Source organism: Cololabis saira, chromosome 8, assembly GCF_033807715.1.
Source record: "Cololabis saira isolate AMF1-May2022 chromosome 8, fColSai1.1, whole genome shotgun sequence".
In the NCBI taxonomy this organism is placed as follows: Eukaryota; Metazoa; Chordata; class Actinopteri; order Beloniformes; family Belonidae; genus Cololabis; species Cololabis saira.
In genome coordinates, this window is record NC_084594.1 from 24,305,708 (window position 1) to 24,330,041 (window position 24,334).

Here is a 24,334-nt window from a genome sequence, read left to right on the forward strand (position 1 = left end):
ATGACAATATAGCTCCTTTCTATGTTACAATTTAATGTGATTTCTAAAAGCTGTGTGAGACAGACAGGACATGTGCATTTAAACGTAGTAAAGTCCAAATCTAACCCTGGCCTTCTCTTAACACAAGCCATGGCTTCGTTGCAGAAAGTCTTACTTTTATTTTTTTATTTTTTATTTTAATACTTTTTATTGGCCATCACCAACTTGTATCAGCATGTGGTGAAGCAGGGAGACATCTAAGACACGCAGGACAGGACCAGGAATGACAACCACTGGTCTAAGGGCTTAATCTGACTTCAATCTTAAAGGGGACCTATTATGGCATCTAATTAACCTAAAATTAAAATTCAGCCTCTAAACCATGTCTTTATCTTCCCATTCTCTAACCTCATTCTCTATGTGGGATTCTGAGTGGGCGGGGCTATGATAATGAGGCTCTGTGCTGATTGGCTGCCTGAATGACTGATACACCGCTACGAAAAAATGGCGGAAGCTCCGGCCGGCGGAGTTAGTTGCGGGCGTGGTTTCACGCATCGGAGGACAAAATCTGAATCTGAACGGCTCGTAGAAATCACATCACACTGGACGGCTCATCCGGGCGGCTGTACAGACACTGCAGAATTTGGTTGCTTTTCTCCTTCTCTGAGTTGGCAGGCTGAGGGGAGACCACTTTATTTATGTTAAAGGAGCTTGAGGCCGGATTGTGGCAAGATTTATGAAAAAAATCTGTATACATTTTAAGTTTTCTAGTAATAATGTCAGATGAAGCGTTCCAAACCCAAAAGAATGTTTCCTCTAGTGTATCTCTCCTTTGCCTTGAACAGACTGTGTGCTGCAAAATGTGCTGCAATTCGGTCCCGAATTTCCCGCGCTGGGCTGCGGATGTGACGTCACATGACGCTGCATGTGCGCTCTCCCTGTTCTCCCGTGCCGGCTTCACTGTTGGCTGCAGTACCCCCAACGGCCGTCGTGGTGAAGGGTGGCGCTAGAGAGTCTCATTTCTTAAAAGGAGCCTCAAGCTCCTTTAAAGCAAGAGAAAACATGTTTTTCATAATAGGTCCCCTTTATAAAAAATTACTAACCAATAAATGTTGACCACAGAATGTTAATGAATTATCATTTATATTGCTAAATTAGTACTTTTATTTCAGTAAAGAACGCTTGTGTTGCTGTATGTGTGTGTGTGTGTGTGTGTGTGTGTGTGGTGAGTGACAGTCAAAAGTTTGGACACATTTTCACAAATGATTCACACAAAAAACACATCCCTCAGAATTCTGCAGATTTTCACTTAAGATCATTGCAGAAAACTGAAGAAAAAATGCGAAAACGCTACTTTTTAGTCATTTAATAGCCATTATCTTGAAAATTGGTGGCCATATTGGAATTCAATTAACACCATCGAGTTATTCCAGTCATAATACATTCATTGTGATGCTTGGATCGTTAACATTCTTCTGTTAATTCAAGTTCTACCTCGAAAACCTTTTTTTGGCGTTTGACGAGGCGGCCATCTTGAAAACTGGCGCCCTCTTGGATTTTCAGCTGGGCAACGTACTTTTATTAGAAGGTATGTCCTGGACATCATTTGTACCAAATTTGGTGCTTGTACCATGAAGTGAACGATTCGGTTCAAAAATGGACTTAAGCAGCCCCACTATTAAAGTAACTACATTTTCAAATGAAACTGAAATCAGAACAACAAAGCAGTATATTTTGTGAGACCTCAGTCAGCAAACTGCACAGCCAGTGTTTCTACCAGATACACAAGAAAAGACTGGAGCTGTGTCTGGAGAGCAGAACCTATTTGTTTTCTCTCCATGGCCTGTCACCTGACGCTCTGCTCATTCAACGCCTGATGGAAGAGCCTCTTCAGCCTGCCCATTCAAACCAATTAAGGTCTGAAGGTGTATTACCACACACTCATTACTTCTTTCTCACGGCGCTTGCTGCTCCTCAGCTCGCCGGTCCGATGAAACTTTCAGTATTTGACCTTCTGAATCATCTTGTCTGCTTCATAATCTCCATGTTTCTGTTTTTCTTACTTTGTCCCCTGAAACCCCTACATCTGTTAGTTTATCTTTTTCTCTCTCCCAGAAAGAAAGAGAGGCAGCAGCCAAAAACTGTTTTCACATCAGCAGGCCCACAGAGAACAGCGTCTCTGCCTGCAAATTGTTATAAATCAGTTTGGACATATTGCATGTTACGGTTTAGACTATAGTCAGCGCGAAGACAAGGAAAATAAAAGGAAGCATTTTTGTGATCTTGTGGGAATTAGAAGTACGGAAATGGCCAACAGTGCCAGAGGAAAACAATAAGAAATCAAGGCTTACATTTATTCTCAAGCACTGAGAAAGGACTTGTTTCCCAACATTATTCCGTCTTTTTTTGGCGCAGAGAAAAATGAAACGAATGCTCAAACATTTCGGTACAAAGGACTGAACTCTTGTCAGTGACGCAGTGTTTGTATGCCCTTTTTAAGCTGTCCGAACAGTTTATCAATACGAGATGGATGATATTTCTGGAACAACCCACATTTTCACATTCCTTCATTCAAAACTTGCTATAAATCTTGTAAACATAAACCTTGCACTATTTTGGAGTAGCTCTGAATTACCATTTATTTCCTTACAAGAATTTTTTTTTTTCTCAAATACAATATCATCCTAAGAAAAAGAAAACCATTTTACTTTCACATGGCCACCTTTTGGCCATTTCTGCTTCAAAAGAAGCCCCAATAATCAGCGTTACATTCTGCTTCAAGCCTGTTCAAGTGAAACCAACCTTGATAATTACCGCACAGGTTTCGTGCTCCAGGTACTCATTTACCTTTTCATTTATTTATAAAGGCAGCGCAGTGTGAGCAGATCCCACTTAAATCCCTACTGGGCTTGTGTCAACTTGTTGAAAGGTCAAAACATGACTAATAAGGAATATCGATTAACAGGAATTAATGGTCACTTGAGCTTGGCAGTGAATACCAGAACCTTTAATTGAGTCCATATGGAGCAGTGAGTCATCTCAGCAACACAGGAAGTGTTTTCTCCTCATATTACTTCTATTTAATTGCCTTCTAACTTGATTCAAACAGAAAATATCAAATAGGTGGCATGAATTCTGAAATAGTGATAACCTTGAACATCAACTATTATATCCTTTTGTGATTTCTGCTCAAATTATAGTAGAAATCCATTACCTACTAAAGTTTTTGATCATATTGCCTTAAGAGTCTCCTCTGAAAGGCCCAATATGCTCTTATTGGTTAACGGATCGATCAAAAACAGTAGAGGGAAGATGTTCTTTGTACCTAACTGGCTAAGAAGCAGGTTCAATGCAAATGACTTGTACCACACGGTGATGTAAAGAAATCAGAGAAGCAAAACCCACATTTAACATGTTCTGTCGTCTGTGGAAAGAATTGACTCCTTTTTGGTGTGTAAATTAGTCTTTGTAACATTGCAGACCTTTTAAAAACACAGAAAAGGTAAGAAAACGCACTAAAGAAAAGAAAAGAAACACTGTAAGGTTAGCATGTCATCTTTATGTAAATCACCTCCGCTGGTGTCAGACTCATTAAAATCACATAGATTACACATATTTCTGAGTCTGTGGCTAACGTGACGGAGAAGAAAGAGATTTTTATGTAGAGCATGAAATCAGAGGAAGAAAATACAAGGTGCTAACACTGTTCAGGAATCCTCTTGAGTCATTTGCCAAAAGGAGTGTAATACGAGTGTTCTCAACACCACTTCTTCTTTTTCTTCTCCTTCTTTACCAGACGCGTTTCACACACCTGTGAATTACTCTCGCACCGACACCGGTCCCCCCCCTGCACTAATAACGCCATAATGATGTCACAGTTAGTGCAGCGTTGAGGTAGCCGTGTGCTGACCTCTAAAATCAATCCAGGCAGCACACAGGATCTAATAATGGTGCTTATTTTGAATATCCTCTCATCTCCTCTCCCCTCTTCAAGATTTCTCTGCGTACAGTAACTTCCAAACATACAAGCTCTTCTCCACCGGTTCAGTTCCTTGAAAAATAGGTGGATGTTCTGCATGCCTGTGGCTCACATTAACCTCATAAGGGGAGCGTAATAGAGCCTGTCTCAGCTGCTGTACACTAGCCATGAATGAACTGAAATACATGTGGGGGGTATGTGGAGGATGGGGTCCTCCAAGGCTGTCATGGAGAGAAAAGCGGGGCGCACCACAGGCAGGCTGCCAATCTATCGCTGAGACCAACAAACAAACCTATTTTCACTCACATCTCAACACATCCTGATGCCATGTTGCCATGACAACCTGGATAATGTAAGCAAAGCTTAAAACAAGAAAAGAAAATGCATAAATGAATGTAGAAACACCAGTCAAACTAAAATGAATGTGTTGTGGGAGACGTGAGTAAGCTAGAGTACCCAATAAAAAAGAACATGCAGAGACCCGTGTAGAGAACATGTACAGCCTCACACAGGAAGGCCCCAGCTGGGATTCAAACCAGGAACTGCCATGCCGCGTAGTGACAGTGATAACTAACATGCCTCCGTGCTTTCCAATGATGGAATATCGTAAGATGAAATACTCTGATGAATGACATTTGGAAAAATGGAGGGTTTACAGCAGGGATGGAACAGTGGCATATTTGGGGGTTTGAGAGCACATTCCTGGACAGAGAGAGTAGCTGAGTCTCTTGCTGTGGTTAATTAAGGGAGTCTGTGGGTAAACCCCCGAATCTGAAACCCCTCATTCAACAAACCCGCACCAGTTCAAGTAATGGCAAGCATGTTAAATGGATCTCATTGTTCAGCTGCCAGAACGGAAGATTCCACCGTTTATGTCCAGTCGTCAGAGCTGTCATGTTTGCACCGAGGAGTCCAGTTTCAGAAAGTGGCTGGGGCAGTAAAACCATACAACAGAGGAGGGAATAGTCGATGGATGTTAGTGCTTCAGAGGGCAATCTGATGATTAAACGTGTCATAATTTACTGATCAGATGGAGAACGGCTCAGTCTTTGATAACAGTGATAACGTAATAAGCGATTAATATGTCTGATGTTGACGACACAGAGTTTCACTGGAAGAAGCCTTGGATCCCAAACTGCAGCAAAGGATGAAGCTGAAAGACATGCAGCTGTCTGTCAGTTAGTTTGACAAACACATATTGTATCAACAATCAGCAGTAATAATTAAAGAGCTGAGAGCGTGCAATGCCAATTAACAATGGAAGCAAACTTTCACAGTCAACTGTAGCTACATAACGATGCACAAAGACTATAGCTTTATACACACGCACACATATATATATACACATGTGTGTTTGTGTATACGTGTGTGTTTGTGTATATATATATGTACAGTATATATCTGAAAATTCCCTGTTAATATCAAACTTGGGAAAGACCAAACTTCATTTGAAAATTAAAACGGCAAACTAACGAATCAGTAAGTGAATGCATAAATCACTGCAGCATGGAGCCCCAGAGATTAATATGTCTTTTTATTTCTTCCTCCTTTTTTTAAAGTGATTTTGGTACAGTAATGGATGTAGTCAGCAAGATCTTGATGGTAATATTATTGGTTTGCCCGGTTAGTCCAAATGGGATCCAGGGACTGTGCAGCTTAAAATAGACAAAAATAAAGACAGCTGATTGTTTTAGGCTCTATTTTCACTCCATTTTGCATAACTCAGAACAAATGGCTCATAGCAGTTTCAGAGAGCATTCTTTGAATATATTTCTTATACAATTTTGAACCAGGAGAAAAGATTAGGGCTTTTTTCTTTATTGAAATTGTGTGTTAATCTTAAAGAAAACAGCGAATGACGTAAATTTGTGCAAAGCAAAGATTAGTTCACTAATCAAATCATTTCATGAGGAAAATGTCAGTTGAAAATAGATGTTTCTTTTTCTCTTCTGTACACCAAAAGCAATTTCTCTGACGATTGATCTGAATGCTTTTTAGCTGTGAGCAACTTTAAGAGGCTTTGTGATAATGATACCTCCTTTGATCTGATTCTGCAAAAATGGGTATGTGCAAAAATGATTCCGACAACACAAATAAGCTTTGAAAAACAACACTCTGTGTCCTGGGATATAGTTGCACATATGGTTTCAGGCAAAAGTTAGTCAGATACTTATTTCAAACAGTGTAAGGTTTTCCTGGAATGCATATGTACAACCCGCACAGCACAACACAGGCACAACGTTTCTGCGTGTATATGCCCAAGAACACAGGCTACAGTAATTGTTGGAAGTGTTGATAAATATTTGTGTAGCAGGGAGATGCATGCTTCAACCACTAATGCCTTCATGCTGCAAACCAAAATCAATGCAGAGATGAAGCCCACTTAGATGCTTGGAGTAGATGATCATGTTTGCGGTGCTTGGAAGATAACGGCTTCTCAAAAATCAGTTTCACTTCAAATGCAGAATGATGTAAAGTTTAGTCAGATCCTTCCAAAATTTGATGTCATGTTTTGTCAACCTGTTTTCCCTGAAATGATGAATTCATGCATAGAACAGTAACTGGAAACAACCTGAGCAGAGGCACTCAGAGAAATGCCCCTCTAAAAGCAAACACACAGTGTGAGCCATATGTTGCAGGCCAGAGAAGAAAAATAAAGCTCTAGCAAAATATTGTAACTGATTCAAGATTCAAGATTCAAGACAACTTTATTAATCCCTTGAAGGGCAATTTTATTGCCCTTCAAGGGAGCTCTAGCAAAATATTGTAACTGGTACATAATGCTTTTTAAACAGACTAGTGGGGCCCGGTTCAGGGTCCCAAGATGAACCACCTTGGGACCCTGAGCAAGGCCCTTAACCCTAATTGCTCCCCGGGTGAAATGGTGTGTTTGTTCTCTTAGATGTAAGTCGCTTTAGATAAAGCATCTGCTAAATGATAGTAGAAGTAGTAGCAGTAGTAAATAGATGTTCCATGTAAGCGCTGAGAGCCCAAAGTGACATCTCATTGTTCTGCAGAAACAATTAACGAGTAAAATGATCACACTGAAAATATGACATCTTGCTCACATTATTGTTATATATATCTTTAATATTTTGCTCAGAAAGCTGTATGAATCAAAAAGACTTTAGTTAACTATTTTATTGAGTTAATAAAAGTTTTTTTTTGTCAATTTTAATGATCAAATTGAGGTTCTTTCTTATGATGAACCGTTGAATCATTTTATACTCTGATACTAAAAATATTTTATGTGATTATCCAAAATCTGTTGAGTAAATCAGTGGCCAGCCAGTGAAAACGGTTCATTTATGAGTCATAAAAGTATCTTTTCGATTAAAAGGATAAGCCAATCCAGGCGGAAGACTTGCGGGAGAGTTCGATAATTGATTCCTTCACTATTATATACATTATGACTTCATATTTGCATCAGGAAAAGTGACATATTTGTTTGAGAGTACATTGTCCCAGTGTTCCCTGTCCGACTATCTCATGAGAGGCTTGAATGAAGCAGATGATTCAGAAAATGTGAATAGTCTTCTTCTTATCGTCAACTCTAGCGGACTGATACAAGTTGGGGGGGGGGGGCTGTGAATCCCCAAAACCTGTTTTCCTCCATGCTTCATCCTTTCTCTGTGGGGAATGGATTTAAACTGCAACCCAGTCAACGATATACAGCAGCAATAAAAAGTCTCTGCTGCTGAAGCAATGAGGCATTTTAATGGGATGAGCTGAGACTGTTGTGAAGGGAACCAAGGTTCCTCTCACTCGTCGACTATATACTCCCCTCGTTCTGAGAGTTGATGGGTGGACTCAGCAGGGACTTGGACGATTTAGAGTGAAAGCAAAAAGTTCGATGTGCTGAGTGCAGGCAGTCTTTTCATTATCTGCGGCTCTTGTTGTGAAGCAGGAACCACAACATCCTCCACGCAGCGGTGGGGAGAGTCAAACTAAACAGTCTGTCGTAGCTCTTTTTGTCTTATTTTTTATCCCTTCTTCTGACTGCGTACTCAAAGTGGATCTCTTTCATCCATGCACCATATGTGTGACAGTAATCGAGACATCCTACACCATGTTCCACTCTGCTACCCGAGGCATCACTCACACTCACACTCACATTGTACCGTCATCAACCCTCATATTTCCCCAAAGTACTCTCCGTCTTCTCAGAGCTCCGCCAGAGTCAGACAAATCCTTTTAAGTCAGCTGCTTGATGCAACTTTCTCCCTCCTGGACGTTGCCGTTTGATCCTCTCCAGGCGCACGTGACACAGATGAAACTCAGCCAGTCCATAAAACACAACAGGAAGCAATATTTCACCCTCTTCAGAACAAGAATTCTTTACTGACAGGATATTCAATGAAGTTATGCAAAGTCTTCATGCCTGCACTTTTTACAACCGGATTCTCTTTCCAACAGAAAAAAAAAAAGGAAGAAGAAAAAGCCCAGACTGCTTTGCTGCATGCAGAGTTCTGATAAGGCATCCCATGTAAGGGAAATTTCAAAAGTCAGTGCTGAAACTGTGATGCATATCCTCATTAGCTAACTCCTCTGTCCCCTCTCCTGACAATTAAAGCCAATTTCACAATTTGCTGCTGTCTGAAGTCATGACCTGTAAAATGAAGTCCATATTAAATGAAATCAGTTTCCTTTAAAAATCATCTGGGAACCGTAGACTGCTCTGGGTATGTGGGTTGGAAACAGTTAAAAGTGCACTATGGCTCTCATCGATATAATTAGTGGAGATGTATCGGTCTCACTGTCAGGAATACTATCATCCAAGAGTGTCATACTGGAGGGAAATTCAATGCTTTGTGTCATCGCTGGAGTACTTGTCAGTTCTCCTTGAAATGGCTTTCACTTACGAGCTCTGCGAAGTCTCATTTACATAACGCTTGCCTGGAAACTGTTAGTGCGGAGGAATGTCAGCTGGAGATGCACCATGTCTTAGAGACCGCATCTCGCTGGTAACTCCTGTTCCCGCTTCTGCCAGTTTGCCTTTCTACACACTCTCTGAGGTGGCAGAGCACCCAGTTTCACCCAAACTGAGACCGTGAAATCACCGGTTGGTGTCCACGGCACCCCCCGAGTCTTTGCTAATGGGCCTGCAAAAAATACTCTGAGGGTTAGCTGCCATTTGTAACCTTTGTACAAATGCTACAAGATAAACCTAAAGTTTTTGGGATGAAAATAAACCCCAGAAACGTCAAAGCAATTTAGACAATACGGGCTGGCTTCCTGTGGACCTGCAAGGACATGAAAGTGGATATATGCTGCTCAGATGTACTCGCTGACTGCAAGAAGCTGAAGTCAGCAATGGAAACTCTTGCTTGAGCGAAAGTCCACCAGGCTTCTGCTCTCAGCGACAGCCTGCTCTGTCTGTTCATTACTGAGCTTTGCATTCCATTACAAATCAAAACAAATAACCACACTGTCATCAATCATTTAAAGCCACTACCAAGCTCTACTCACAGTTTCATTACCACTAAAATTGGGCAAAACTTATAAGTCACAAAGCAAAACAAATAACAACACCTAGAATTAAAAAGAATTGCCAAATAATGCAAAAAGGTTTTTACGCTTTCATGGGGTGGTTTTTCAGACATGTTGCTAGCCCAGTTTAGTGCTAAAGTGTAATGAAAACACTTTTTTAAGATTTATACGTCTCCAGCAGCACTGGATGTTATGTAGTCTTTGCCTTTGAATAATCATTTGAAAGATTATCGACTGCTTTTGTCTTCTGTTGACTATTTTTGCAATGGCGGTTGTAGAAGTCTCAATTATTCGTCCAAAGTTGTGCTCTGACAGACAGACATTTAAACTGTACATAACAAAATAATCAAACACTCAATGGAAAAAAGGGACCTTGGTAATAAAATCACTAGTCTGACATCTCCTGCATCCATGAACACACCCAGTCCTTTATAAACTGAGCATTTTTGGTCAGTTTTAACAGTTTTCCTGCAAGTTTGCACCTTTTTGCATATGTTGCAACCTTTTTAAATGTATTTTTAATTTTGTATTGATTTATTAATGTACTTACAATGGTGGTTTTCCCTTGAATGTCAAACAGTTTAGTCCAATAAAGAAGAAACAAGTCTCCAAGAGGAATTTTGATTAGTCTGCCATCACCTAAAGGAATAACCAACCCTGCCCTTCCTGTGTTGAAAGACCTTATTGTTGTCTGAATCTTTACATTGGACATAAATTAAATACAATTCTTCGAGCAAACCATGGCCACTATTTCTGAAGGAAGTCTGGAGGAAAAGGAAGAAAGTGGGAGAAATATATAAAAGGGGGGAGTTAGGGGCAGCTTCTATTGTTTGGACACAGTGTCCCACACACTGCATTGACCACAGACAGGGCGTGGCTGAGGGGAATATGGGGTTGGGAGGCGGGGGATAACGGGGCATACTTGAACTGCATGTGGACAGCGAGCAGGAAGGCGGGTGGTCCCTGGAGAGTCTTAGAGAGAAAGAGCTGGAGTGAATGGGATTTTGCCCCTGCAGTTTGTGTTCCCAGTCCTGCTCGAGAGGACAGAGACGTAATGAGAGACCTGTGCTTCCAACAAACTCAGGCCAGATGGGGAGAGGATTCTTTTCTACAATTACTCTGCAGCAGTGAGCAGTAGAGCCACTGCAGCCCCTCCTCTACGGAGAAAACACATTGTGTTTTTAGACGGATACTTAATGACCATGAATGCCTACAGCAACATTTTGAAGAATAACTTTTAAAGGTTCATCTTCAGTACAATATGGTGGAGGTCAGAGGAACAGGTGTTTCTCCAGTTGTATTCAGATGTGTACTTTTAATTACACACCACGGATCAAAGAAATACATGTTAGGGTAACGGCTGGCTATAAATTGATTAGAGTTAGCTGTATTTTTATGCCTTTCTATCTCAACCAATGCAGGGAAAAGCTCTCAAATGTTGAACACTAAAACCAGTGTAAAAAAAAGGTGAATGGATGATAGGTTTCCTAACATATTATGTCTTTCCAGTTTTCCTAAATGGGGATTTGAACCCTGAACTTTTGCCTCTTTAGGACTGAATCACTGATTATACCAGTGAGGAGGGAAGCTGAGTAAGATCATGATACATATAACATTTTCAAGCATTATGTGTTAGGAAACCTATCGTCAGACCTGTCTTCCTGAACTTTATATATTCTAATTTAAAGCTTTTCTTATATTAGTTCAGCCTGACCGTTTTCATCTTCATCTAAGTCGCTCCGAAAACTACTCGTCACCAATCTTTGTCATATCAAAAAATTAGTTTTTTTCTCCACCATCATCATTTCTTTCATTGAGCCCTCATATTTTACCCTCATCATAACTTATTGTTACACTCTGGGACAAGTGGAAACTTGATATTTTGATATTATATTCACAGTTACCCGGGGTCATACGAACAACCTGTGCTTTTACTCAATAAAATCTTACAGTCGTGTATCAAAGAAGCTCATGGATTACTATTAGTAGACTCTCAGAAGTCTTTGATGAGTGTTAGCTCACAGACTGGATGCAAGACACTGACATAGCTGGAGTTTGATATAAAGAACCAAATGGATTTGATAGAGAACAACACTTTAATAGACTCTGATGGTAAGTGTACAGGAGGAATGGAAACAGCAGTGTGATTTAAACATCTTGAGATCAATGTGACACATTAACATGAAGGGTATTGATGAAAGGATAGAAATCACCTCGGCCATAAATACTTTACTATCAATACCTTCAAAGTCATTTCGAATGATTACTCTATAATAACGCAAAATGTACACACATAGATAAAGCGATCTCTTGCAAAATGCGCCACAATTATGACAGTAGAAAAATGTGTTAAAAACTGATGGTGAGGTGAATTCTGGTTCAAGGTGTAGAGATTTAAAGTTTTGAATGTGGACCGCAGGGCAGACTCCAACAGGAGCAGGAGGCTCAACTGCAGTGTTTTTGGCCTTGTTGGACCTCTGTCTGAAATGTTATTGTACCCCCACAGGGAGGTGAAACACAGCAAAACACTGACACTTTGGCACAAGGTAATGTATTTACAGGAAGCTAGCTCATGCATACTAAACAACCCCTGTTTTGATCCTGCACAGGACAGAGCCAACAAATGGACTAACAAAAGCCGCCCGGCTTGGAGAGAGACCCTCACCTAAAGAACATTTAATCTCCCTAAGCCACAAGTGCTGGCTCATCACACCCAAAACTGCCTGACCTAAGACAGCTCTAAGACAAATCATCTTAATCTCTAAAATCTTGTAAGAACAGGTTTAAACTAAGCGCTTCCCAGGCTCAACCCTCTTTACGAAGGCGAGATGAGAGCTCAGCTGGGGGAGGTGTGACTGCGTTTGGTTTGATCAGTCAGTCACCTGACTCCCGGCCTCTGGGAACAGGAAATATGACATCACTGCCTTGACATTCAGGAATGTGGGAATGTCATGCTGACTGTTAACACAGCTCCAACAAGACGGAGACAGACAGCGAGTGATGGATGGAGCGGACAACTCACTGCAGCAGAGTTATTGCACTTCTGAAGACTAACAATCTTTAACTCTATAATGTGTGTTAAAAAAAACGTAATCTGTTAATCAGATTAGTGCATTTGGATTCCAGGTCGGATCCCATTTTCTTAGTGCTAGTGGTAAATCATCATGCCCTCAACAACCAATGAAGTACTTACAAACAGCAGCAGAGCTGTTAATCTTCCGAGAGTCCCCGGGGACTGAAAAATCTGCATTATCTATAGCTATGAACTTATTTGGTTACTTCACCAGCTTCATGGCTCGATAAAAGCAAACCAACCGAAACTTTCTATTGCCAATTGTCTGATAACAGTATTTTAGCAGGGTATAATGCATATCGCTGCAAAAATGCATTAAACTGATGGATTAAAAAGCAAATTTACAAAGCAGAAGATGAAGGCCCAATCAAACAGCCGATAGTTGATTAGGGTCATTGTGAGGTCATTTGCACAATTTTAGTGTTTTTCAAGACATTGTTTTTATTTGCTCAGTGTGTACTGCTTAACCTTGTAGCACATTTCAATTAAAAACCTAATATATTTTTCTGTTTAAAGAGTAACAGAAGCAAATTATTATTTATTGAATGAAAATTACAATCTATCAATTCGCTCCATGTTCTTTTCAAACATTCATAACAAATTAGCTTCTAAATATATTGACAGGAAGCGTGATTTTCTCTTTCACTCATGTTCCAGTTCAATTGATTCAACTAAACCAAGACATCAGCTACATCAAAGAAGTTCATCAGACTTTGTTGAAAGAAGAGGAGGAGCAAACTTGCTAGAAAAACAATTGCTGTCAAGCGTCATTAGCCATGCAACAGCTGAATGTAAAACAATGAATCTCCATAGTCTCTGAGCTTTTTCACTCACAGAAAACCACAGATACATTGGAAAAATATCCCATGAAGCCCAAGCTAATTATTTTGATCAGTCCCATGACATAGTGTAAAGCTCATTCCTCATTCATCACATTTTTCCCAGTCAAGTGATACTCAGAGAGCAGAGAGAGAGAGAGAGAGAGAGAGAGAACTGGAGCTGGAGGGAGCGCAGCCCAGAGCAGCCCAGCTGCTGCCTGGGAAACCAAAGTCTGGCCGGCTCTGGCTCACGCTCTCTAACCCCAACCCCTCCCGTCTAATAACAACACTCAGTCTGTTCTCTTTCCTTTCACTCTCCTTTTCCACTGTCATTCTCATGCTGAGTTTTTGGGAGAAAATAAGTCAGAGGGGAGAGCGGTGGAATGATGTTAGTCGCCCTGCTGCACATTCTCCAAATAACTTCCCACTGTTGATGCAAAACAGTCACACATGTTCATGTTTCTGACTCCACATACATAGAGCCAGGAGACTGGGTGTCATCTGCAGATCTGCACACATTTACACTCATAGTCTGTGATGTGACACTCACCCCGATAGTGGAGACTGTCATCGTGGTGGTTGTGCTGGTGGTGGTTCACCAAGGCAGGAGGGCTGCTGGCGCCCAGCTCTGCCAGTCTGCGGCTGGTGGCCGAGAGCTCAGAGCGGAGGTTGGTCACTTCCTGACTGGCGGACTGGATGGCCCCATCAATCCTCTGTGCCAGCTGTTTGTTATCTTCCATCATTTTAACGATTTTCCCCTGAGAACCAAATCCACACAGAGCAGCATGTTGTCAAGAGGAGCTTTACAGGAGGTGACGCTGACACCCTTTCCTTCTCCACCACCTCCTATTCCTCTCTTCTTGTCCCGCTTTTCCACCTGTGCCTCCTGTCTTAAGCTTTACTTTACACATAAAACACACACGGGTCCATCTTCTGTTCTGGGCTGAGCGGTGTGGAGATGATATCTACCTGTTACTGCATAAAGAAATAACAGCTAGATGCCCAAAGCTCTACACAGTGACAGTAAGCACATGCTTTAGAAGGGCAAATAAAAGTAAGCGCAGGAAAAGAGGGAGCAAGACAGAAAGTAAAGAGAGTAGAGAAACAGAAAAAGAGAAAGAGGAATAGAGATGCAGCCCAGCAGGCGCACAGGAAAGTGAATGCTCCCGCCGAGGAGAATGTGCTGTGAGCAGCTGCTCTCAGAGAGGACCCTGCACACACTGAGATGACATGCAGCCTTTTAAATGGACTGTACCATGTGGTGGAGGGATGGGGGAGACGGGGCTGCAGTTGGACTGAACTGCTCCTCTGGCAACCTCTATCAACACAGTATGCTCTGTGTCCCACACCCTGTGGAGTCTGCAGTGAGTTAGCAGTTGGGTCCGTAATGGGAGAAAAGTGCAGATTGCTTCACTTCGATTCTTCTTTCGGTGTCACCACACTTTGAGCTTGGCAGCAGCAGCACAGAGCCCTGCGACAAGCACTTGTCAAGCCCTCTATATCTTTTCACATGTGCTCCCTCATTTCCCTTCCTCCCCCTCACTCACACACCCCGCTGCCTTTTTGTCTCTCCCACCCCTCCTTTTTCATTCCATTATATATTCATCTCTTTGTCCTGGGAAAGCTCACCCCCACATGAGGGGAAGGGGAAAGGGGGCTGGCACAAGGCGTCCAAGGGGAAAACATTTCAACACGCAGAGCAAACTTAGCAAAGGACAGAGGCTCAGCCCTGTAATGGGGTACACAAAAAGAGAAGAGGCCTCCAGAATTACAATAGCGCTGTGGTGAAAACACAGAGGAGCTTTACTTCTTTGATCAGAGACAGTTGGAAGGATTGTGTTTCAGCTTATCTGTGGGTCCTGTAAACAAACACAACTTCCTTCAGTTCATATTTGTACAGTTGTAAAATTCCAACAAACGTGAGGGGTAGACTTCATATCTCCAATCTAAAACCGTCACAATTAGTGATGCACCGAAATGAAAAATTTGTGGCAGAAACCGAAACCGAAAATAATAATAAACACTTGGCCGAATACCGAACAATACCGAACATGGTTCTTCGCAGTTTTTCATTTATTTTGCCAATTTTTTCACCACTGCATAAATCAAATAAATTTGATTTAGGCATGCTTTTCAAAGAAAAAAATATTTTACAAAATTACAAGGTAGAAAATATTTATTGAACATAAAAAACTGAACATTTTTTAATTTCCCAGCATTATGTTGTTTTGGTTCCACCTCCTGGTGAATGTTAGGTAAAATTCTAATTACCTTTTGGTTTGGCCAATGATTTATGTTTGTGGTGCGCAACCGTTACGGGAGCGGCCAGTCTATTTCCTTATATTACAACGCCGTTATTAATTGTTCGGTTTTTTTCCCACTTATTCCACCCAACACCGAAAGTGTTTTTTTGCCATTTTCGGCCGAACAATTTTGGTTACCGAACAATCGGTGCATCACTAGTCACAATTTAAGATTTGCATTTGACAATGAAGGTTCTTGCCATTCTGTCTGGCAAGAGAGATACTTCACTCACCATCACTCGTCATCCGAGGACATCTCAGTGTTTGTATGCTTTCGCACAAATTCAGGGAGGGGCACAAATAGATGGGACAGCTAGCTTTCCAGATCGACAGGAAAATTAGATGAGCCGCTAGAGCCATAACATTGTTCACAACATGTGCATGCCACTCTTTCATTGATGTGAATTGATTTTGCTTCCAGTGGCCCAGTTAAACTCATCTACTCTTGTGCTTCACTGTATCAGTGTGTGTATGCGACTATGGTGAGAGACTTTCCAACATTAACTTTGCAACTGCAGGACACAAGGAACAAATTTGCTGTCAATAAGAAAAACATCACAGGCCATTCTAAATTGTTGGTGCCTGTGAACTATTTCTCTGTCCCATTTTTAGGATATTTATCACTTATCAGTATTACATTGTGTGTGTTTTTTCTGTGACTTGAGCAGTCTTGAGAAAGGAAAAATAATTAAATTATGAGTGCAATGCTTCGCTTGCATAAAAAAAAGGAAAAACCATCACATCCTGAATTACACATTAACCCATAAAGTATAATTTTCCTCAGATCTAAATGAATACTGAGATTACTAGTCAATCAGTCGATGAGTCTGTCACAAACTCAACAATATTTTAGATATGTGTTCATTATTTGAGTCACTGGGCATTTGCTTTGTTCAGTGTGTTATTTGATTGTAAATTTGACCCATTCATCCCCCCTGTTTGACAGCAGTAGAAACAGTCAAAAAAGCAAAACCAAGACCTTCCTCCTTTCCCATTCAACTCCTTAGGGTCTTATGGACGCCAAATGAAGAGTTCCCAAGCAAACCGAGAGATAAGATCCCTCACCCACGTATTGAACTCTTGTGAAACTGAAAATACAACCACATTCTGAGAACATAATAAAACTTTTGTTTTTAAATCTGCTCGCTCATCAGATCTTAAAATTTAGGAAAGACAACCTCAGATAAACAGCAAGAATACTGGGGATGTTTTGGAGTAATGTGTTAATAGTAAAGTACAACCCTCTTTCTCCCATATACATTAAGAAGGTATGTAGTATCCAGGTTCTGCTAATCAAAGGTACTTGATTAAGTGTGAGTATCTCTGTCAATAGACATTTTGGCAGTTTACGATTGTGGAATATTCACATGAGTTTTAACACAATGCCAAGGAGAAAAGACACCTGAAAAAAAGATAGAGGCAAAAAAGGTTATGAAGCCATTACTTCTCTGGAGTCTTAATCCTAATTCTACAGTGAGAAAGTTTATTTACAAGTGGTTTAGCATGCTAAATGTTAAAGTTCATGATAGAACAATTACAAAAAGACAGTAAAATTAGAAAAATATTTTATAAATATGGCTTGTTGGAAGGGTTATCAGAGGAAAGTCCTTCCTCTATAAAAGAAACGGCAGTGTTGCTTAGGTATAAAAAACTGCATTGAAAACAAAGTAGTTGCAATAATAATGGATTAGATATATATTGTGCTTTTCTCTACTCTCAAAGCGCTCATAATAATCATATATTCATTATACATATAATCATTATTCATTCACTCTTCATTCATGCTTGGTGATGGTAAACTACACGTGTAGCCACAGCTGCCCTGGGGCAGACTGATGGAAACGTGGCAGCCGAGCCACGCCAACGCCCTCTCGACCACCAGTGGAACATTCACACACATTCACACACCAACGATGCCCTCATTGGAGCCAAGGAGGGTGAAGTGCCTTGCACACAATGACAGATGACTGGGGTTCAAACCACCAATACTTAAATTATTGGACGACCCGCTCTACCACCTGTGCCCTGTTTGCAGGGCCTGTTACAGGACCTGAGGCCACAGGTGCTGAGCTGTCCAGTCAAACTGAACTGAAATGAACTGATTCCAACTGAACTGAACGGAGACAAAATGTGATGGACTAAATTGAATTGAGCTGAACTGAACTGAACCCAATTGAATTAAGTTGAACAGAGTCGAGCTAAACTGAACTGAATTAAACTAAACTAAACTAAACTAAACTAATCTAAACTGAACTGAATTAAACTAAACTAAACTAAACTAAACTAAACTGAATTAAACTAAACTAAACTAATCTAAACTAAACTGAACTGAATTAAACTAAACTAAACTAAACTGAACTGAATTAAACTAAACTAAACTAAACTAAACTAATCTAAAATAAACTAAACTGAATTAAACTAAACTAAACTAAACTAAACTAAACTGAACAGAAGTGACTTGAACAAGTTCATGACAGACCAATTACAAAAAGACATTGAAAAAGAGAGAAGATTTTACTAATACTGAGTTGAGTCCAGTAAAACTGAACCGGACTGAACTGATGTTGTGGAAAAACCTATTCGAAAATCTTAATATGTTCTTCCCACTAGGTGAACATTTGGGCTGAAACTGAATGCGTCTAAGTTACCAAGAATAAGACTTGAGAGATGACTCAAATTTCAGTCATTTTAATTAAGCAATTGTATGCGCTAGGGTCATAAACAAACATCAGTGTCTTGATGCAGAATGACAATGAACAAAGGAAGCATAATTATTTTATGGCATAAATGATGGTTCATCCTTACGATTCTGGTAGACAAACGTTTGTAATGTCAGAGCTAATCTTTTAGAGTATCAGTCTGCACACTCTATTCAGGCCATGGCTAAGTTTGCTCCTCACAGCAATTTTGGTTTAATCAAATAGCCACGGCTAAATATTAAATCACAGCAGAAATGAGTCAAGACTGAACTGAATTAAACTGAGCTAAGCTGAACTGAACTGAGTCACATTGAACTGAACTTTGCTGAAATGAATTGAATTTAGGTTATCTGTGTGCAAGTGAACTGAAGTGAGTCAAACTGAACAAAACTTAGTAAGAGTCGAAATGAGTTGAGCCTAACTTAGTCAAGTCAAACTGAGTTGAACTGAACCAAAATTAATTGAGCTGAACAGAGTCGAGTCGAACTGAATGGAAACTAAGTGAAGTGAACTGAATTGAGCTGACCTGAGCTGAATTGAATTGAATTGAATTGAATTGAATTGAATTGAATTGAATTGAATTGAATTGAATTGAATTGAATTGAATTGCTGCAGTGGCTGTGGTGTGATTGTAAGAGATTTTTATTTTTATTTTTTTTTGAAAGCAAAGCCATGTTATAAAGAAAGTGGGTCAAAATTCTCTCAACCACGTGAGAGCCTGATAACATCAATGCTTCTTTTGGTACCCGTCATTGGTGATATTTCTGTCTGATGTCTCTCCTCTCCCTCAAGTTTTTATTCTGCACTCTCTTTTATGATGCCTGTCCACACGTCCAATGTTCAGCGATTATCCAGTCGTTGCCACACAGGATAGTTACTGCAGTTACTGAGGGAAATCTGCAATAGTATGAGCAGCAATGGCATGTTGGATCACATGTTAACAGATCATTATCAATGTCTAGACAGTCACATATCAGCCTTCATCAGGTTTACTGACCCTGATTTGTAGCTAACTGGTAAAGTAAAGATATAGTTCATTAATAAAGTACATGGATTAGCACCAAATTCACTGCTTGTTTTACAAAGGAGGATTTTTAAATTCCAGCATATCCGGTTGTCTTAAACAGCACAACAGCTAAGTCTTCTGTCATATAAGGGAGGGGCAAAATAGGCTATGTGCGGCCGGCCTTCCATACACTCATTTGTGGAAAATCAGGAAGTTAATTATTTAAGGGTCAAGGGGTCAGCCTGTCCCAGATACTCATCAATAACGCAAATACTTTGAAAGGAAATACCTTAGCCATATGTGAATCACTCAGGCTGTCTCCAGAATTGGCCTAAAAGCATGTATGACCCTGGCATGGACCTGGCGTGGACTTGGCATGAATCTGGCATGGACTTTAGGCCAGTGAGGAGCTTGGCTGACTTCCATAAATGACCAGCATTCATATTGTTCTTTGTGGAATTAGTTTGTTCGCTTGTTTGCCATTTCTTTTGCCATTAGTGAAAGTTTAATTAAGTGTGCTGTGGTTGTGCTTTTAAGAAGTGGTATTGATAAACAGTCGCCATGACTGTCTGCCTGGGTTAATTGAATATTGACTAATCCTCCACGCACTGAATACTTTCCATTTTTTTCCCAATAACAATGTGATATAATGCCCTGCTTAAGTATTTATAAATGTGGTAACGCCAGAGGTAGTTCATTGAGAAAACGCAACAATGTGCGCACTCTTGTACACCCCTCTACATGATTCATTCCAGTTATATCTTTGAGTTCATTTGTCTATTTAAAGGAGCAAATGTGTCCAATCTTTGCTTTGGTAGACAAAGCTAAACTGCCAATCTGCTCATTAACCCCACCACCACCCTAACATCCACTTATAGACTCCAACCCCACGGATCAGGACAGATGAGTGAGGTTGGTGTATATCAATATGAATATTTTAGTCAAACTTATAACCATGGTGTGGCAGGGGGAAGGTGCAGCCACTCAGGTGATTGGGCACAGGTGATCCCATCAACCTCTCCAACCTGCCTGGCTGCATAAGAAGTGGCTGCACAGCAGCAAGAGGTCTCTGCTGAAGGTGTTGGTGCACGTGTGTCTGCAGTGAGAGTGAATAAACCGGTTCCTGCACAAAACCCTGTGTCCTCTGTCCTGTCGGTCGGCCCCAGTGGCAACGAGCTTGCTACACATGGTTATGGTTATAAGGTTGGTTGGTTGGTGCCAGTCAGAGTATTTTTCAGAAACTGCTGATCTACTTGGATTTTCACACACAACCACCTCTATGGTTTACAGAGAATGGTCCGAAAAAGAGGAAATGTCCATTGAGTGCCAGTTCTGTGGGTGGAAATGCCTTGTTGATGCCAGAGGAGAATGGCCAGACTGGTTCAAGCTGATAGAAAGGAAACAGTAACTCAAATAACCACTAGTTACAACCGAGGTATGAAGAAGAGCATCTCTGAACGCACAACACGCCGAACCTTGAGGCGGATAGGCTACAGCAGCAGAAGACCACACCGGGTGCTGCTCCTGTCAGCTAAGAACAGGAAACTACAATTCACAGGCTACAATTCGCACAGGCTCATCAACATTGGACAACAGAATATTGAAAAAACGTTGCCTGGTCTGATGAGTCTCAATTTCTGCTGCAACATTCAGATGGTAGGGTCAGAATTTGGCGTCAACAACATGAAGCATGGATCCATCCTGCCTCGTATCAACGGTCCAGGATGGTGGTGGTGGTGTAATGCTGTGGGTGATATCTTCCTGGCACACTTTGGGCCCATTAGTACCAACTGAGCATTGTGTCAAAGCCACAGTCTACCTGAGTATTGTTGCTGACCATGTCCATCCCTTTACAGAGGTGTCAAGTAACAAAGTACAAATACTTCGTTACCTTACTTAAGTAGAAATTTTGGTTATCTGTACTTCACTGGAGTAATTATTTTTACTTTACTTATTTCATTTCGGCCTTTAAAAAAAAACTATCCAGTTAAATTGCTCCATCCGGATAGAGTGAATTTGGTTGTGGTTGTTTCAGATGTTCTTGTCCAGTTTTGTTCTTACATCCGTTCCCTCAGATTCCTGCAACTAAACTTGAATGTACATTCCAATAAAGGTTAGGATAAATGATAACATGCCTCTGAAGTTTGACTTTTTGCACCATTACAATACTTATAGGCAATTAGTCATCATATCTCCTGCTCTCTGAAACACATGTTAATGCTCAATAGTACACATATATGGTTCTTTGATATATTTGCATTATACTAAGATGCATTCATTTTCAATGGCTTTTGTCCTTAATGGCTTTTTCCCCAACCTTACATTACTTTTACTTTTATACTTTAAGTAGTTTTGAAACCAGTACTTTTATACTTTTACTTGAGTAAAAAACTTGAGTTGATACTTCAACTTCTACAGGAGTATTTTTAAACTCTAGTATCTATACTTCTACCTGAGTAATAAATGTGAATACTTTTGACACCTCTGTCCCTTTATGACCACAGTGTATCCATCTTCTGATGGATACTTCCAGCAGGATAACACGCCATGTCATGAAGTGAATCATCTCAGACTGGTTTCTTGAACATGACAGTGAGTTCACTACTCAAACGGCCTCCACAGTCACCAGATCTCAATCCAGTAGTAGAGCACCTTTGAGATGTGGTGGAATGATAGATTTGCATCATGGATGTGCAGCCGACAGATCCACAGCAACTACGTGATGCTATCATGTGAATATGGACCAAACTCTCTGAGGAATATTTCCAGTATCTTCTTGAATTTACGCCACGAAGGATTAAGACAGTTCTGAAGGCAAAATGGGTCCAACCCGGTACTAGCAAGGTGTACCTAATAAAGTGGCCGGTGAGTGTAGTCTTGACACAGACTAAGACAGCTACAGTATGTTAAAAATATAATCTCCACCAAACTACACTTGTTAACCTCAATCTAATATCAAAAAAATAGAGAGCAATCAGTTTTTGTAATTTAATACAGGCAACCCAAGAACTGCAATAGGGGACGGCAATTCCAGTATCAGTGATTTCCGAGAGCGGCTTTCTCGGCGATCAGCCCGTCGCCGAGGGCGACCTCCCGACCGGTCCCACTGGTCGGCCCGACGCCGAGGGCGACCTCCCGACCGGTCTCGGCGGCCGGCCGAACCGGGAAGGCCCGGAGGCACAGACTGCGGTTCCGGGCTTCCTTTCCTGCTTCATTAACCTCTCCACCCTGCCTGCCTTTATAAGGCGGGGCTGCTGTGGGAGAAGGTGCTTGTGCACGTGTTGGTGTTTGCATCTGGCGAATAAAAGAGTTCTTGCACAAAACTCCGTGTCCTCTCTGTCCTGTCGGTCGGGCCCCTGTAGCACTCGCCCTGCTACAATCGGGAATGCAAATCCATGACATTTGACTGTGATTTTTTTGGGGTGAAACGCACATCCAGTCCCTTGAGTTCTACAGTCTTCCTGTCGTCTTCACCCATGATGTTGCGCCTTTTGTAGTACTATTAATGATAATAATAATAATCGTGGGTAGTAGTATAACAATGTTTATAATAATTATGATTATTTTCATAGCAGATCAGAAGAATGAAATACTTGCAGTTTATTTCATGGTCAAATAATAATAGGCTCTTTGCTCAAGTGCCTTTAAAAAAAATAAAAGCTTTTCCTAAGATATGAAGCCAAGGAGAATTTATTGAGGGCCGTGTACTTATACAGTGAGGTGCCGAGTGTAACATTAAAGTTGTTTAAATAATCCAGATAGAATATAAAGTACTTGTAAATCTCCACTCAGCTGCAACCTCCTTGCATCCTCATTTAATGATTAAAAAAAACCTTCCTCTGACTTTAATCTTCCAGACAAGCTTCTTATTCTTATTTTGAATTTTCTTATTTCCAAGGGGGCAGCAGGTTTCTGTGAACAGACAAAACTCCAGGAAAACTGTGTCAAACACAGATCTAGGTTGTATATTGTCACTATTTCTGTTTATCATGTATACAGATGGCTGTAGGACCTCCCGCGAGAACAGGTTTCTTGTTTTATTTTCACTTTGCCGTGGCTCAGAGTCTGATCATGGCCCTGTATGTTAAATGGTTTCATTACAACAACCTCAAAAGCAAAAGGCCTGATCGCTGATTTCAGACACAATGATTAACATAAACTCACATGTCAGTCTGTTCACATCGTGGAGTCTTATGAATATCTTGTAACTGTGTTTTCATGTAAACTAAAGCTTGGCATTATAAACTTGACTTATTCGATAGGGAAGTAGAATTATTTTAACGTAAGCGAGATGGTTTTAACTGTTATTGTTATTTTATCAAGTCTTTTCTTTCTTTTTTAGAAGTCATTGTATTTTGTCTGTTGGCTCAATGAATTATCTTTAAGAATAACCTGCAAGTAAATGTGAAGGTTTGTTCCAAGATTGTCAGAGCCAAACAGAGAGGTGTGTGTTCCCTCTGGGAGAATCGGGTGGCCAAGATGGTAAAAAAGAGAACATTACTAACCAATCCGATCTTGTTCTGTCAGCTGAGTTTGCGGTGATGCCTTCAGGCCACCATTATCATTCATCTCTGTGGGAGAACTAATCAGTTAATTCCTTCTGCTATCAGGTTATTAAATTCAGACAGTAGTAAATTACATGTTTCAAAAAGGTATTTTTAAATGATACCCATTGTTATCTATTGTATCTCGTATTTTTGCTGTCTTTTACCAACATCTGTTTGTTTACCGAAGGGTACTAGACATGTTGGGGGTGAGCTTCAGGTGAATTGATCTTCCAGGGATTCATAGAGTTGTCTTGATCTGAATCTGAATAAAAATCTGAATGTGAATCTGAGCCGTCACTGGCAACAGCTCTGAATATCCGAGACATCAAAATATACAGTCCACGAGGGGTTGAACTTAAATGTTTTGTCGCACACGGGCCGTTTTGTCATCGGCCCGTGTGCGTGCATGTGTTTGTGTTAAAGTCATGGAAGGAAATGCG

The 24,334-nt window shown here is 40.7% G+C and overlaps 1 protein-coding gene across 3 annotated transcripts in view; it reads right to left on the reverse strand.

The window, feature by feature from the left end:
- kaznb (kazrin, periplakin interacting protein b) overlaps window positions 1–24,334 on the reverse strand; it is a 139,822-nt gene that overhangs the window by 49,008 nt on the left and 66,480 nt on the right. For 2 of the 3 annotated variants that reach the window (XM_061727362.1, XM_061727365.1), the window contains exon 3: window positions 13,890–14,097. In XM_061727362.1, coding sequence (XP_061583346.1) covers window positions 13,890–14,097 — 208 coding nt within the window. Of the gene's footprint in view, window positions 1–13,889; window positions 14,540–24,334 lie in introns of those variants that run through there. The other variant, XM_061727363.1, reaches the window with a different exon arrangement.